The 17,512-nt window shown below is 38.4% G+C and overlaps 1 protein-coding gene across 7 annotated transcripts in view; it reads right to left on the bottom strand.

Annotated features, from left to right (window-relative positions):
- Gk (glycerol kinase) overlaps nucleotides 1-17,512 on the bottom strand; it is a 79,462-nt gene that overhangs the window by 39,332 nt on the left and 22,618 nt on the right. For 4 of the 7 annotated variants that reach the window (XM_016006045.3, XM_016006047.3, XM_016006046.3 and 1 more), the window contains exons 4-7: nucleotides 11,997-12,074; nucleotides 6,660-6,743; nucleotides 3,176-3,252; nucleotides 495-632 (exon numbers count right to left, since the gene is read on the bottom strand). In XM_016006045.3, coding sequence (XP_015861531.1) covers nucleotides 495-632; nucleotides 3,176-3,252; nucleotides 6,660-6,743; nucleotides 11,997-12,074 — 377 coding nt within the window. The remainder of the gene's footprint in view (nucleotides 1-494; nucleotides 633-3,175; nucleotides 3,253-6,659; nucleotides 6,744-11,996; nucleotides 12,075-17,512) is intronic. The other 3 variants (XM_006987526.4, XM_006987525.4, XM_006987524.4) reach the window with 1 other exon arrangement.

The raw sequence follows: 17,512 nt of genomic DNA, 5'->3' as shown, positions 1-17,512 counted from the left end.
AGTAGTTAAGAGCACTGGCTGCTCTTCCAGAGGTCCTGATTTCAATTCCCAGCAACCATATGGTGGCTCACAACCATCTGTAATGAGATCTGGTGCCCCTCTTCTGGCACCAGACATATAGGCAGTATGTATACATAATAAATAAAATCAATCTTTTAAAAAATAGTTATTTCTTCTTAGAAATAACTAGTGGGATAGAAGGAGATGCTAGGCTTGAGAGAAAAGCTACCTAAATGACATGCTCCAATGATAAGACTTATGAAATATGGTTTTGGTAATTATCTTCTGCTGTCACTCAAATGAAACAAGAAAAATAAAAAGGGAAGTAGACAAAAATGTCTCTCAAATGGAGACAGACATTCTGCTGCTTCGAGTAGTTTTTCCTCAATAATGATGCTAAATAAAAGTCTAAAATGTTGGACAAAAATAGTAGGTAGGACAGTTAAAAAAAATCCCCCAACCATTCTCTGTGCATTCATTACATTTAAACATACCCAAATGAGCCATGAATCAATGGTCCCAAAAAGAGCTCTATTTTCTTCAACAGCCTTCTGAACCGTTCTCACGTTGTCAAGGAGCCAACGAAGCTTCACCGCGCTGAAGTAAGTGCTAAGTGGAAGGCCTGTCTTGGACTAGAACAGTTCCACAGTGCAGTCAGTAAATTACACCTACCACAGTTGAAAACAAGACTTCTAAAGAAAAGAAAACAACAGCAACAAACTGCTCCAATGGGCTTTCAAATGAAAGTACCTTTCCTATCCCATGGGACAGAGAAGCATGCTCATGACCAAAGAGCAGAGTGATTATGTTTGCAGTTCAAAGAGTATCACGTAAGCAAGGTAACAAGAAAACTAAGTGACACACCATCTTTTAATTAGTGACAGTGCAATGTCAGTTTGCAATAAATTGCTCATCTGTAGATCTAAACCAAAAGTTTGCACTTCTTTTTCTTTTCATGATAGACTGTGAACATAATAGTCATAAATTAATAACAATAACAAGAAAACTACTTTCAAACACATAATTTAATGACATATCATATTTGTGTGTATACACATATACATACATTCATACATACATATGGAAAATAAATAAATAAATAAAGCAGAGGTCAATGACATGCCAGATTAAAACCATACAGAATTGCTGTCCATAAGAAAGCAGCTGGCTAAAGTCAGCACATACAATGACTTGAAGAAAATGGAACTCATGTGTGCTTATTGCTCTTTCTTGAGAATGAGTGAGGTCCAATTCTTGTTAGCATATTAAATATCCAATTTCTTCATAAAGTTCAAGTAAAGGGATTAGAGATATAATTAAAGTAACATAAAAGTCATACAATTAGCTTTCTCTCCTTCTTATCCTATGCCCCTATTCTTACCTCATATGAACATATGTCATGAAAAAACTCAAATCACAGCTGATGTGCTATACTGATATGTAGGTGCCTATAATCTCAACATTTGAGAGGCAGAAGCAAAAAGATTGCTGAGGAGCTGGAGCGAGGGGCTTAGCACTTAAGGCACTGGCTGCTCTTCCAGAGGACCCAGGTTTCGTTCCCAGTACCCATATGGTGTCTAATAGCTGTCTGAAACTCCAGGCCCAGGGAATCGAACACCCTCTTGCCTATGTGGGCACCAGGCATGCATGCAGTGCACAGCTAATACATGCTGGCAAAACACCCAGACACATAAAATAAAATAAAAGGTATAGAAGACGATTGTTGCAAATTTGAGGCAGGCCTGCTTGGTATATACAGTGAGCTCCAAGTCAGCCAGGGAGGGCTACACAGTAAGACCCTGTCTCAAAAAATGCTTTCCAAATTTTTTATTGAAAAAAAAAAATCTTCGTACAATATATTCCGATCACAGTTCCCTTTCCACAACACCTCCTCACACCCCCACCCACTCAACTCCATGTGCTTTCTCTCTCTCTCTAGTAAACAAATAAGCAAACAAACCATAATTTTAAAAAAGCAAAGAGAAAAGACAAAAGAAACACACACACACACACACACACACACACACACACACACACAGAAAATCCATAAAAACATATAACCAGAAACCATTATGTTCTCAAATATTTTAATTCCAGCGGCAAGTTAAAAATCTTAAGGTTTCTAGCTTTTGGGGGGTTGTTGGGGGCAGAGAGTATCAATGCTCAGAAATAATGGAAGACAGTAACACATGGAAATATTATTTGAGTTGCAAGGTCATCCGGCAGAGGTACAGGCTGTCCTCCAGAAGATCCTGCAAACCTAATAGACACAGTCTTAAATGATGCAGACAGGGAATGTAAAAGTTGCCAGCAGTGGTAATGCAGGGAAAACTACACAAGCCTTGAAGCTCAGTGCAGACGGTCGGAGGCAGGGTTATGCAGGGTGACAAAACAAAGAAAAATAGAAAATAAATGGGCAAGACAAGCCTGAAACTACTTAGGCAAGGAAGGGAGCAGACATGGGATTGTCTGCTAGCCTGTTATAATTAATGGTATTTGAATATTAGCTTCAGATCCAAGAACCAACATAGTTCCCACTGGCAAATAAAAAGGGGACACATCTCATTAAAAGAAAAAGAACTTCTTCTTTTTGGGTTCTAGAAGAACTTGAACTTGCTAAGAAATTAACTTCACTTATCTAAAGAGAGAGATCTATATGAGGATTTAAAATTAGACATATTTTATTATTCTTTTTCATGTGAAAAAAGTTTGTTTTATTTTTTGCTTTGTTTTATTTAAAAACAAAAACAAAAAAAGGTCTTTAGTGAAAGTCTTGAATACTACTTACTTTTTCTTTCTCACCAAATCCAGGTTACTAAAAACTCAAAAGCACTCAGGACGTTCTTCAGTGGACAATAGGGAACTATGCTGATGGATTCTGAAAGTATGGGCGAATTAAAGAAAATAGCCCTTGGGGAATATGATTTAAGCTACTGAGACATTAGGATCTCTACCAGTCTGTCCTCTTGGGGTATTGTTATTTCATTTCCCCACAGAACAAGAAAGAAAGCTAAAGACTTGATTTGACCACAGTTATCTGAAAGAAGTATTCTACAAGTTGTATAAAATAACCATTTTACCATAGGTTGTAAGACTGAAATAGTCTTTCTCATGAAATCTGCGAACTTTTTTTAAATACACAGTCTTACAGTGTACTTCTGAAAAGATTTCTTACCTTGACAAAGTTATTATTTCCTGGAATTCTTTTACTAAGGTTCTCAACGGTAGACTGGGTTCTTAGGTCAAGCCACACTATGGATCAAAACATAATAATACATAAGAAGAACATCATAAAAATGAGAACTTAGCAAAATCACTGTCACAGATAAGAGACTGATTAGTTTCCATAAGCAATTAAAATGCTATAGCTTTTAAAGGATAGAAATTAGAAAATTAGAAATGAATAGACATACTGTTAGAAGAAAATATATTTACAAAGGAGAATTGAAAGCTTTTATGCAAAATTACAGACCAAATTATAGGAACAATACAAACCTTGGGATTTTTATTTTGCATTATTTATTTTGTATTATTACAGGAAAGACAACAACTATGAAAGAGCATTTGGAGTAGGGATTTTCTAAACACACTAATAGAGAGAAGACTTAAGAACCGGGCAGGCTAGTTGGCAGTGCAAAACGCACAGCTCAGGAAAAAATGTATGTCTTAGAAACCTTGGGAGAAGACTGTGACAAAGACGAAGTAGAGAAGCCGATGGGATGCTTATTTATAATAAAATCTTTCAAGGGATGCAAGATCTGAAATCATTATTTTCTTTCATTACAATCCATTTTGTTGCTGGATTATATGGGGAAAACTCGACTTTAAATGGACCACCATTTTCTTTCCTAAGTTTCTGTTACCTGCTTTCTGAACTCCAAGCAGAAAAGATCTCATTTTGCTTTGTGACAGAAGCTTGGGGAGGAGAATGCACTAAAAGCTATAAAATAGATTGCATAAGTGATCAATAAACCAGATTTGCTATCTTTTGTTTTTTAAGAGACTGGGTCTATTGTATTTAACTTTTATAACTTTTAATCTACTAGTGGTAAGTCAGTATTTTTAGGACACTATGCTCAGATGCTTCCTGAAAAAATCTGAGGCCCATAGTCTATTTAAAGGACTCCAGGGCAGATAATGCAAGCTTGCATACTACATTTTTTAATGTTGCCAGATACCTTGTTTGGTTCACTTAACAGTGTTATTCTGTTCTATTCATTTAGAATCAGTTCTTCACTGGAGTAAATTTTTACAAATTCATTCTAATTATCTAAATAGCTCTGAGCTTCATTTTGACAGTACTAATTCCCATGAGATTTAAACTAGAGACTTCAGGATAAAATACTGGTTTCCGTAGGTATAAAAAGCAGCAAGCAAGTGACTCACATGATAACCAAGAAAAGAGAAGGAGAACAAAACTCATTAAAATAGATGGCCTATAGGTAAGATCTTCATTTGGTACCCAGCACCTACTCCTGGATTCCGGAAGCATTATCTCAAATTTCAAATTCCCTTGGGAGATTTAGATTTCTATAACCCTCAGCTGTGTGGTTTATCGAAGAATTTCCCCTACCCCAAGTTCCAGGGTGAGGTGTGAACCCTAAGTTCTTACATAAGAGATTTCTTGGCCAAATCACCGAACCGAGATTTATCGTCAGCCTTCAATTGTCATTTTCAGCTACATTTGGCACTGTGTGTTTTGGGCCTGCTATTTTCATGACAGGAGATCTGAGTCTGTCATGTGAGGAGCCATCTTGGAAAAGATAGACTTGAAGGGGATACCAGTGACTTTCTGTATTCAGAACCAATCAACACCTAAACTACGCTACCACTGGGTGACTAGATCCATTAGCAAAATAAACTGCTTTTATTATTATTTTTTTCACTTGACTTAGTTGCAGCTGAGTTTTCTAGTACAATGTCAGGACACAAACCATTAGCAATATCATCAGAGGTGGCAACATCTCCCATATCAAGGGAACAAGAGTCAGCTCCATTTTACATAGTAACAGTACTGTGTGATGATGGCAAAAATAGACTTTGCTCACAGATAAACAACCTTAGCAGATGTTATTGGATTAACAAGAGTAACTTGGAAAGTGGAAGGATTCAGAAGAGAGCTTTTAAATCTGTGATATGTATGATTAACAAGCACATCTTAATTCTCAGTGTTTTCAACTACAATGAGCTATGAGGTGAAAAATCAATTTAGTGAGTTTTGATTCCTACTTCAAAAAACTAATGGTAGATTGGGATAGCAAATATTAGAGTTTACTGTACTTCATAGGATAAAGATCAATTTGGGAAACATTTGTTTTAGTTATATGGCTTTGTTGAATCATAATATAAAATACATTTCTTAGAGAGGGATCTAAACAAATATATTTGACATCCATAGACTCTTGGCTTGCTGGCCTCTTTGATAATATAAGCCTCCTACATCTGGGGTTCTCCCTCCTTCTCTGTCTCTTCCTCTCCTCCCGACCACCCTGGCCTCTCACTGGGGTTAGGTAGAGATGGAATAGGGGACTTCCCAAATGCCATGCAAGTACTCTTCCACTGATTCCACACCAGCAGTCCCTGTTTATCAACATCTTAATGGACACAACACTTACTGGGGAGCTGAAAGACAGGCCCCATACTCCACGGCTCGGGCAAAGTAGAGCTGTGAATTGGACCCACAAATTTGTCTTTAAATAAGTGCCCTCCTTCCAAATACCACTACTAGAACTCCACGGCAGTGATTCTTTCTTAGGAAGCATAATAGAACAACCTAGGAAATTTGAACTTATCTAACCATGACCTACCTTGCAGGATTCTGGTTTATGTACTTTTCTATGAGTATTCCAAGTAGTCCAACACAATACTAATTGGTGAGTATGTCTTTTGTAGGGCATGTTCTTTAGTGTATTAATGTGCTCCAAATAATTAATTCAAAACCAAAGCAAACACTGACAGTAAGGTAACACTAGGAATCTCAGTAGTCCAATGACTTTATTGCTCTTAACAAAGACTAGTTAACCAGGCTTGTAGTTAGGCTTGACAACAGTGGTATCCGTGGAGTTAAATCCTCACTACAAAGAATCAAAACACTGAATGTAAAATCATGAAATCAAAGTTCTAAGTTTGGCTTTGCTACCAACAAGCTTTATGACTTGTGCAATTATTTAAATCCTCCTTGACCCGGATCCTCTAAATATAAAATAAGGATGCTGGAGTGGATGGCATCTAAAATCCTTTTCCTTCCACTGTTCCAGGATTGCAGAAGGCTGCCATGACATTTATTTATTTTTTTATAATCAAAGAGTACATGGCAATTAGAGTATATGGAATGAATTAGTACAAATGGCAAAGAAAAAAGATGTCAGTGGTTGTTGATATACTACCAAAGCAACTCACAAATGTTCAAAATTAATTGAATTAAGAACAAAACAATTAGAAAACTCATTACAGAAGCTAAGATGGCAGAATTAGATTTGCAGAATAAGAGATCAAAAGCCAAAGAGAAGACCCCCAAAGCTGGAGGCCTAAGCCCCTTGTGGAGGTAATTTCTGAGATCAAAAGAAGTGACAGATCCAGATCTGGCAGCAGCAGTCAGTTTCCCCCAACGTGTCTGAGTTGGGAGGCTGGGACGTGAGCAATAGCCAGAGCACCAATACCTGAGGAAGTACCAGCAGCTGGAACTGAAGAGCCAGAGGGCACAACGGCAACTGGAACTGAAGAGCCAGGAGAAACTGGAGCAGCTGGAGCATTAGGAGAAATAACGGCAATTCATGCTAGAGACAGCCAGGTTCAAGGTCTATGTATGCTTGTTTGGAAATGGCAGATCATTTGGGCAAGTTCATCAGAATGAATAAAGTTCATCAGATTGAATGTTTTTTCTACACATGTGAATGTAGAAAAAGAAATGGAAGAGGCATGGAGTAGAAGGGAACAAAGAAAGTCCAGTCTGAATGTCTGGTTCACTAGCACTTCCATTTGGATGAAAACCATGTAAGTGTGTGTTTCATGTTCAGAAAAATTCTTCCCTACTTGGCAACATATATGCATCTTAGTTCAAAAAAACCACCGAACTAAAATCATGCATGATACATTACAAGAGCACATCTTCAGGGGATGTTAAAAGAACATGTTACAGTCCCTGCTGTGGTCATATGCTGCAGGACATGAAAGAGCTATTTTGGGAAAGTACAATCCCAAGAAAGTACTTTCCTCATTGGGTAGCTGGAAGTAAAATCATTTCCATAGACAGGAACGGCACTGTTTACTAGGAATAGGGAACTGCTAATTCTTAAAGTTATAAAGTAATATATAGTAGGAAATAAACTCTAAGGAGCACAGAATGCTATATAAACCCCTTCTAGAAGTTATTAATGGCTTTTATTTAGACTGAGGAAATAGGAATTTCAATGGTCCAGACCATCCAATGAATAGTTTATAAAAATAATTTGGATGGTGTGAATAAAGTCACTTCTAATATATTTAGTTTGTCCTGATAAAAGAGTTTTATGAGTGAAGAGAAATGTAGTTGCCTCAATCTCTATGGACCATTGTTAGTTAAGTGATATACACAGTACCGAAGAAATCATCATCTTCAGAGGATATTGAATAATAAATCACAAATCTGAACAATTTTGGCTAATCATCACAACAGGAAGCAACAAGCACATCTAAGAAAATGAAAATGGAAAAAATCACTAGGAATCATCTATATCTGGTTGGCTAAGCACAAAGCAAATAGTGAGTCTCCTCTGAGATGGTTTGTCCTGAGCAGTTTGCAGTGTGGTAAGATGAAAGGAAGGCTCCATGTTATCCACCACACCATAAGCAAGGACCACCAGAGTTTTATAAAATGTTGCTGGCTTCTTTCCTGTCGATAATATATGAATTGTAAGTGCCAATAGTTAAGCCATGAATTAAGCTGGTTAAAAGGTCATATACAAGGAAGAAGAGACTATGCCCCTCATTTGGTGATATTTTCAATAACAGAAAGGGGCCAAAAGAAAAATGGGGAGTAGGAAAGGTGTGTGTGTGTGTGTGTGTGTGTGTTTACAAATGCATATACATGCAGAATCTGAAATCAACTTTAGCTGTTAGTACATAAAAGCCAAAATGCCAATGACAGACCTCAATGTCTGGGAAGTAGTGATGTAAAGTGAACTGTACTACTGTGTATCTTATTAATTCTAATATATATTAGAATATATATATATATATATATATATATATATATATATATATATATAAACATATATGTGGACAGCTAACAATAGGTCATATGTACCTATGGGATCCACTGAACTTTCATCTGTTTATAGCTGGAAAAGACAGCAGTAAGCACACAGCTTTATTGCAAGTTAGCATAGCCTTTGTCAGGATTCTGTTTGTTGGATAAACCTATACCATGGCCACCAATTAATTTAAGATCTTATATCTTATTTCCCCCGTTCCTGTACTAGGAGTAAATATATTCACTGTTTACCATGCATATAGTAAAAAACAAGGCCACATGAAAGGGATTTTCTTTTCATTTTGTTTTATTACATTTTTCATTCTCTCTCTCTCTCTCTCTCTCTCTCTCTCTCTCTCTCTCTCTCTCTCTGTGTGTGTGTGTGTGTGTGTGTGTGTGTGTGTGTGTGTAGAGGTGCGTGTGCCTGGCATGTGTGTGGAAGTCATGTGACACTAGCAAAGTTAGTTCTCTCCTTCCACGTATCCATCCCAGGGCTCAAACTCAAGTTATCAGGCACCCAATAAGCCATCTCAGGGAAATTTTAAAGCAGAAAAATACAAACTTCTCAGTTGCTGGTTCATAAAAAATATTGTTCATCAGTTACATAATTCAGTTGAGTCAAACCAGGAAAATGAAAAGAATAGGCTAGAGTGACAGCTTTACAAGAGGAAGAGGAAAAGGAAGAAAAAGAGTGCTCTGAACTGATTTCACTGTTTTGTTTTGTTAAGAGTCATGTATATCCCAGGCTGCCCTCAGATTCACTATACAGAGTGTGTGTATGTGTATGTGCGTGCACACACACACACACACACACACACACACACACATATGGAATATCTATATATAGTGAATATGTATATATGAACTCCTGATCTCCCTGGCTCCATGCCGCAAGGGCTTGGATCAATGTACCACCAATGATTTTGGACTGAATATATCATAGAAAAAAATCATAATGAACTCCTAACCCCAAATTTGAAGGAGTTAGGATGGGAAGCCCTTGGGGAGGTGATTAGGTTAGAACCACAGAGTCTCACAAATGGGATTAGTACACTTATAAAAAGACTGGAAAGAGTTTGCTTTCTTGCACCCTGCTCTCCACCATATGGAGATCAAGGTGCCAGCTGATTTGGTCTTGTGAGGGCACCTTCATCTTAGCCTCAAACTTTTAACGTCCACAACTATCACAAACACAAATCTACTGAATAAGCCACCGAGTCTATGGTATTTTGGTTCTAGCAGCCTGAATTAAGATAGAGAAAATTAAAAGTGCAAACATCACACCATGATAAAAACAAGCCAAAGAAGCTTGACCACATATCCATGGGGCAATCTAATTCTGTTTCCACTAATCCCATGTGATCTTTCTTTTGAATAAAGCTGCTAAGTATTTAATACCATGATGAAACTCTCAACTGGAACCTCCATGGATGGATGATAATTCGATGTTTTTCTAGGTGAAATGAAGTTGAAGGAAAAATCTCTCCTTGTAACGGTTAAGCAGCTTCTTTCTCTAAATCTTTTCTCTTCTCCAGTTCTCCTGGCATTTCTTCTTCTAGCTGCCAAATTTCTACTCCTCATTTCTGTGACACAAAGCTAAACGACAAGCCTCTCCTTGGTTTGCTGAGGTATATTTAGGGGTCACCACAGAACATGGAACATACAAAGGTATCTAGCCAAGCATTTGGATTTAATTGTATATTCCTTCCTATAGTGAAGTCATCTATAATAAGTTGAGATGATCACATCTGTGCTGGAAATTTCCAAATCTGCTTTGAAAGCAATTTATTTATTTATTTATTTTGTTTTTTCAAGACAGGGTTTCTCTGAGTAACTTTGCACCTTTCGTGGATCTATAGCCCAGGCTGGCCTCGAACTCACAAAGATCTGCCTGCCTCTGCCCCCCCCCCCCCCCCCCGAGTGCCAGGCTGGCCTTGAACTCACAAAGATCCGCCTGCCTCTGCCTCCCGAGTGCTGGGATTAAAGGTATGCGCCACCACCACCCGGCCTTTGAAAGCAATTTAAAGCCAAGTGTAGTGGTGCACCCCAGTAAATCAAACACTTGGGGGGTGGAGGGAGGAAGACCAGGAGTTCAAAGTTATCCTTAGCTACATAATGGGTTCAAGACCAGCATGGAACACTTAAAACAAACGAAGTCCATCAAGACAGCTCAGCGGGTAAAGGTGCTTGGTGCCCGGCCTGGCAACTTGTTTGACCCTTGAGATCTACAAGGTGAAAGTAGAAAAGTAACCCTAGTCAGTTATTCTCTTTTTTCCACATGCCTGCCACAGAATGCATGCCTGCCTTCCCTGAAAATAACTAAACAAACGCAATAAATAAATGGAACAAGAGCTTTCAAGCAAATCTTTCAAAACTATAAATAAATAAAAACTTTCAAAACAATCTAATTGCTAATTGCTAGAAAATAGCTTCAATCAGAAATTTAATATCTCATATGAAACAAAAAGCTGTTTTCCTCCCTTAAAATTACTTAACTAACTTCCATTCTCATAAGCTCTAATTTATTTTTTTTTAATTTTTCTATCATCTCTTTTGTGAAACAGTGCTGGGGTTTTGCTAAAGATGTAATACAGATTTTAAGCACAGTGCTAAGAAGAAAAGAGGGATCCAGGAGAAAAAAAAAAGACACAAGCTAGAACACGAGTGTGAGCTTCTCAGAGAATAGTCGCCTCCTTCATGCTTAGGACTTCTCCAGTGCACAAACCCACCGTTGGATCTGGCCTCTAAGAGGTCTGGCCAGTTTTTCTCCTCTTCGTTTTCACTGCACTATCTCAGTAACTAACTAGCAGTTTCAATGAATAGCTTTCACCGCACAGAAAAATCCTGTCCTTTAACAGATACATATTTAGATTTATATGTTTTTATTTGCTTCCCATTCTTGTTTCATATTCCTTTCCTTCTTTTTGAAAATCATTCAGTTTCCCTTCTTTATAACTTACTATGATAATCACACATTATTTTATCTTTTCTTTTCTCCTATTGTTCTTTTGAAACAGAGTTTTCCTTTACAGCCCTAGGTGACCTAGAACATGCCATGTAATCCAAGTTGTCTCTGAACTTGAGACAATCTTCCTGCCTCGGTGCTGGAATTTTAGGCATGTGCCCTCATAGCCAGCATGATTTCCTATTTGTGACATAAATCTTTTAATGGGTATAGATTTAGAACGCAACTTTCCTTTCAGGAAGTAGCAGTATCATTTAGTGCTCTGCAACTGTCATGTGCTAAGGATGATGCTAGTCTCTACTCAGGGAGATTTACATCTAAGATGTGACACCTACTGGTAATCTTCTTGAGATTTTTGAGCTTTGTATACCCTACGAAACAGTTAAATCCATAACAGAATCATCTAAAATTCTGATAATTTATGTTAAAAAGTTCAAATTTTTAGAGAGAAAGGACCAATATACAAATAGGTTATAGACAATTTTGAACACTTGAAATTTTGAGTTTTTAGGGTAGCGGGTAGAAAGATCTCTGAGATGTCAGAAACACAGTGGGGGTCATAAAACAGTTCTGGAACTATCCACCCATTTATATGATTACAAATAATCAGCAAAAGGAGAAAGCAAGGGAGAGAGTTAATAAATATGTGAATAACTATGATCTGAAAAAACTGAAGAGAACTCTGCTGCCCATCTCCGATTATAGGAAACATGAACCTACGGCTTTCCAGTCAGATGACTTAGTGTGACCACCTCTGCAAATGGAACAAGGCTTGTGCTGCACCTCTGCATGATGGCTTACCCACGGCATTGTAGAGAGGCTCTCCAGTTAGCTTGTCCCAGACTACTGTGGTTTCCCTCTGGTTGCTGACACCGATGGCTTTAACAAGAAAGTCAACAGAAAGAAGACATTAAACATGTAGAATATTACTTCAGAATAATAGGAACAACTAACTTTTTTTAAAACCTTGCGTTTTGTTTTGTTTTGTTTTGTTTTGTTTTGTTTTGTTTTGTTTTGTTTTGTTTTGTTTTGTTTTTGAGACAGGGCCTCACTATGTAGTCTGGAACTCCCTATGTAGATAGACTGACCTTGAATTGACAGAGACCGAGCCCCCACACACACACTTCTGCCTCCAGAATGCTATGATTAAAGACACAGGCCACCATACCCAGCCTTCCATTTGGAATATTGGTAGTGATATCTGGTTTATTTTCCTTAAATACCCTTGGGGGGAAAAAAGCAAACATACAATGTAAAGTTGTTAACGCTACAGAATCCTTCTACGTCACTTGAAGCACACAATGACATGGATCCTTATCATTATTGAGAAAAGGCTCCAGACTGTCTCAAAAGATGTAATAACTTCACCAGTTTACAATAACTGATTTGGTATTATGTGCAACAATAAACAATTTGTTTACTAATTGTTATGGGAAATGTCCCTTCCTATAGGTGTACATATGAGCATACACGCATTTTAAGGAAATAGCCACAGCCAGGCACGGTAGTAGGAATGCGTGCCTGCAATCACCGTGTTTAGGAGGCTGAATGAGGAAGGAGACCAGAAGTCAGGGTCAGTCTAGGCTACATAGGGAACTCAAGGGTTACATAAAGGAGGCACTGTCCCCGAAGATAGACAGGTCAGTGAGATGGCTCTGCAGGTAAAGGTACTTGCCACACAAGTTTGATGGCTTGAGTTTGCTCCTTGGAATCAAGATAAATGAACAGAGAACTAACTACAAAGACTCCACAAAGTTATCCTCTGACCTGCACACACACTCCCGTAGTACATACACAACCCCACCCCCAACACATACTGTCTTTACAAAGTTCAGAAATATTAAGGAAATATTCAGTAGCACTTAGGCTCACCAAAGCCAAATATCTACTTGTTTAAATTTAAATTCCAATTTTTTTTATGATGGTAATTGTTTCTTTATTAAGTCTAAAATTCATTTAATATTTCTTTTTTTTTATTTTACTTTACAATACTATTCAGTTCTACATAATAGCCACAGATTCCCTTGTTCTCTCCCTTCCTGTCCCCTCCCCTTCCCCCCAGCCCGCCCCCCATTCTTGATCAGGAGGAGGTTAAATTCCAATCTTGAGTCCCCTTATTTTGTCTCCTTGGCGTTTTATTTCTTGTAAAGTGGGTTTTATTTCCTGTAAACATTTCTTGTAAGTTCAAAGTCCCCACCTAGCAATAAGTCACTACATATTAAAACAAATGTCTGGTAGAAATAAGTAGTGAACAAATGTCACTCAGAGCTGCTGTCATCATCGCCACTGAGTGCAGAGACTGTTGCAGACAATGAGCCTGGCCTGAGCAGGATAAGAGAATCCCTTGGAATCTCAGATGGTACAGCAGCAGGAGCCTAGCAATGGGTGGCTACAGTGGAATATTGCGAAAGTGATACTTGTTTGAAAATGAAAACTTCACAATGTGGAACCACGGTGAATTCACAACTAAAAGAGTCCATTTCCTCATTGCTAATTTCCCTGTAAATCAGCTGGCTGCTCTTATTAGTCACAGTCCTCAAGTCACATGTCTGTCATGCAACCTTTCTTTATTGGCTCCTTCTGACTCACACTGAGAATCTAATCTAGAGCTATTTCCATCTGATTGTTGGGTCCAGGATTTCTCTATAAACCACTCCCTTTCTCCTCTGTCTTAATTCCATTCCTTCACGACAAGTGAAACTGCTTTCCTTGCAGACAATCAAAGTCCACTGAAATCGCTTTTCAGGATTCTCTTCAGGCCACAGGTATCTTTATTAGCGCACACAGGTCTGCAATGCCACTGAGCTTTCTCAGTGTTCCAACACTTGCTGTTCTACCCTAAAATCCTTTTCAAATTACATTTATATATACACTTATTTATATATATATATATATATATATATATATGTGTGTGTGTGTGTGTGTGTGTGTGTGTGTGTGTATGTGTGTATGTGTGTGTATATTACACTTATTTATTGAGTAGGAGGCTTGAAGGTGGAGGTCAGAGAACAACTTGCAGAAATTAGTTCTCACCTTCCACCATGGAGGGCCTGGGGGTTGAACTCAGGTTGCAAGGCCTGACAGCAGTTGCCTCTAACCACTGAACCATCTTACCTGCCCAAAGCCTAGCATGGTGGCTCATGACTACAATCCCTGCACATTTTGGAGACTGGAGTAGGAGGTTCACTATGGGTTTGAAACTAGTCTCAGTACATAGTAAGTTTCAGACAAGTCTGGACTACATATCCAGATCTTATCTCCTATCTCAAAGACAAACAAACAAACAAACATAAAACTACACATACATATAGACGAACAAAAAGTTATAACCACAATTAAGAAAATATACTTAGAAAAAGTCTTTGTACTTAAAACTTGAAGTCTTAGTAATTATTATCTAGGCCATATTGTGGATAATATGAATTCTTTGAAAAATAAAACAGAGTAGGATACAGCTGAGTGATTATCATGTGTGGGGCCCTGTACAGAATCCCCAGCTAAAATCAGTAAATACTGGTTTAATTTAACATTGCAACACATTTTGGAATTAAAACCTCTAAATGTACAGAGAAAAATAATAAGCTTTACAAAAATAGCTTTTTTGCTACTACAAGCAACATGTGGGAAGATGTATTAAGCTTTTCACACTGAGCTTGGTGGCATATACCTATAACCCCAGCATTTAGTAAGCTGAGGCAGGAGGATAGAGTTTGTGGGTTCAAAGCGAACTAACTACACAGCTAGTCACTGTCTCAAAATAAAAAACCCTTTCTGCTTTCCAGGCAGTGAAAAACTGTGTGTAGTTTTACACGTAACATGTATACTTGAAAATTAAAAATGAGATATGGCCACTAGTGGAACTTTATTTTGCAGAAAAAGGTGCTTCCCTGAGACTATCATGAGGTTCACACACGTAAGACATGACAGCAGTCTGTGCATTAGGGTGAAGGAGTGGATGTGTGAGTTTTCCTTTACTCTATCACTAAAATAGCTGCTGTGAATGTAACTCCTGAGGACCTATGGCCTCGTTTTTGAAACAGTTTTTGCCTATCACTTAACGAGAACATCTGGCATTGTAATTTTGTGTATGTGGTAACTCTTCAAATGCCATTAAAGGCAAACATAACTGCCTAACACAGACAGAGCAGCCTACTGCCCGGCTTTAGGTTTAAATGTGCTATAAAACTAGACAGTATATTTTAATTTAGGAGACATTATTCACAGTGGCTTAAGTTAAAAAAAGACATTTTTATGGTGAGGGCGTCTGAAAAAGGTGTCTCAATTCAGTTGATCACTCTGATCTTGAACTCATAAGTAATCCTCTTGCTTAAGCCTTCCAAGTGCTGAGAATATAGACATGCATGATCACACTCAACTTCAAAGTCAGTACTTTTTGATAGATGGAGACAACTAAAATGAATGAATCAGGAATATGGGAAAGGTTTATAACCAGATATGATGAACTCTGTCAATGATTATCAGATAAGACTAAATGATACTGCTCTTCACTGGCAAAGCTCATTCACTTGTTGCATAGGAAACATAAATTAAATGTTTTGGGAGATTATTAACAATGTGGCTCAGGGAAAAAACTGAGTTATAAGAGCAGTACTTAATGCCCTCTGTTAATGAACAGCTACATGTCCTACAGTCTTCTTCCTCCACTGCAGTTAGAGGAAGCTGCTTTAGGTGATTGCTGATCCTTTACAGTTTTTATAGTTCAGGTACCTATAGTTCTACATAGGAAAGCAAAAGCTTGCCCTTCTGATGACAATTCAGTAAATTATCAGGGGAAAGCAGTAGTGTGACTTGCCTAGTATAGCAGGCACTATGGGATATTCTCATTCTTGGCTACAGGCTGTTGGTTGCCGGGAAGGAATCACTTTGGTTTGGTATGACTTTTATATTGGAGAAATAGGTATATCAACAAGACAGTAGCTTTAATCCCAGCACTTGGGAGATAGAGGCAGGTGGATGTCTAAGTCTGAGGCCAGCCTAATCTACATAGAGAGGTCCAAGACAGCCAGAACTACATATGGAGGAGGAGAAAGAGGAAGAGGGAGAGGAGACAGATACATGCTGAAGTCTTACAGGCCAGGTGTTGCAAGTGCAAGACAAATTCCTTGGTGAGGAACTGTGTGTCATCTTCACATACCCCACAAACCCCAGAAAGACAGGTATACGGGTGGACCCAGAAGGCCACAATATTGCATCCCACCTTATGTGTCAGGAAGGTAGAACAATGTTAATGCCGAGGTCAGTTATCCTGGACTCTATATGAAACATCTCTTTAAGCTGTAAAGTTTATTTATGCCTCAGAGACAATGACTCTTTTGACATTACTTCTGAGCATTACTGAGCACCTATTAGTGATTTACACTGTTGCAGACTGTTAGAATATCCAAGAAAAAATAGCAATCATTTTGATGTACAGCTCACATCAATGTGGTGATTACACTTCTATTTAGATGTAACAATAGCTGGGCATTGGTGGTGCATGCCTTTAATCCCAGCACTTGGGAGGCAGAGATAGGCAGAGGCAGAATTCTCCTTCTCCAGCACCATGTCTGCCTATGTGCTGCCATGCTTCCCACCATGATGATAATGGACTAAACCTCTGAACTGTAAGCCAGCCCCAATGAAATGTTTTCCTTTATAGGAGTTGTCATGTTCATATGTCTCTTCACAGCAAGAGAAACCCTCACAAAGACAGAAGCTGGTACCAGGGGTTGGATGTTGCTGTGATGTGCCTGACTGTGCTTTTGTTTGGGGGGAAATGGAGACTTTAGGACTTTGGACTAAGAAAGCACTTGGATGCTTTAAGCAGGACTTAATGGGCCATCCTAGTAGTAACATGGAAGACAGTGGTGCTGAGGATGATTTGAACTGTGGGAGCTCAGCTCAAGAGGTTTCAGAGAAGAACTTTAGGATGTGACCTAGAAACTAATTTTGTGATATTCTGGCAAAGATGTGACTGCTTTCTGCCCTTGTCCCAAAAATCTGCCTGAGGTTGAATTGAAGAGTTGTGGATTAACAGCTTTGGCAGGGGACATTTCCAAACGACCTTCCATTGACTGTGTTGTGTGGCTATTAATGGAGTATCATGTAGATATATAATGAAAAGGAGCAAGCTGAACAAGGAACAAGGAAACTGTACACAAAATATACTGTTTAAGGAGAAAGGGTGCACCAGGAAGTGTAATGGAGCCCAAGGAGATAAGTTTAAAGAAAAGCCTTATCCTAAATGGAATAAAGGAAGTGGTGACCTTAGGGCAAGATCCCACCTAGCGAAGCCTCCAATTTGTGAAAGGGAATTA

This window comes from Peromyscus maniculatus, chromosome X (assembly GCF_049852395.1).
Source record: "Peromyscus maniculatus bairdii isolate BWxNUB_F1_BW_parent chromosome X, HU_Pman_BW_mat_3.1, whole genome shotgun sequence".
NCBI classification, from domain to species: domain Eukaryota; kingdom Metazoa; phylum Chordata; class Mammalia; order Rodentia; family Cricetidae; genus Peromyscus; species Peromyscus maniculatus.
The sequence above is the reverse complement of the archived record's forward strand: the minus strand, read 5'-3'. Positions and strand labels throughout refer to the sequence as shown.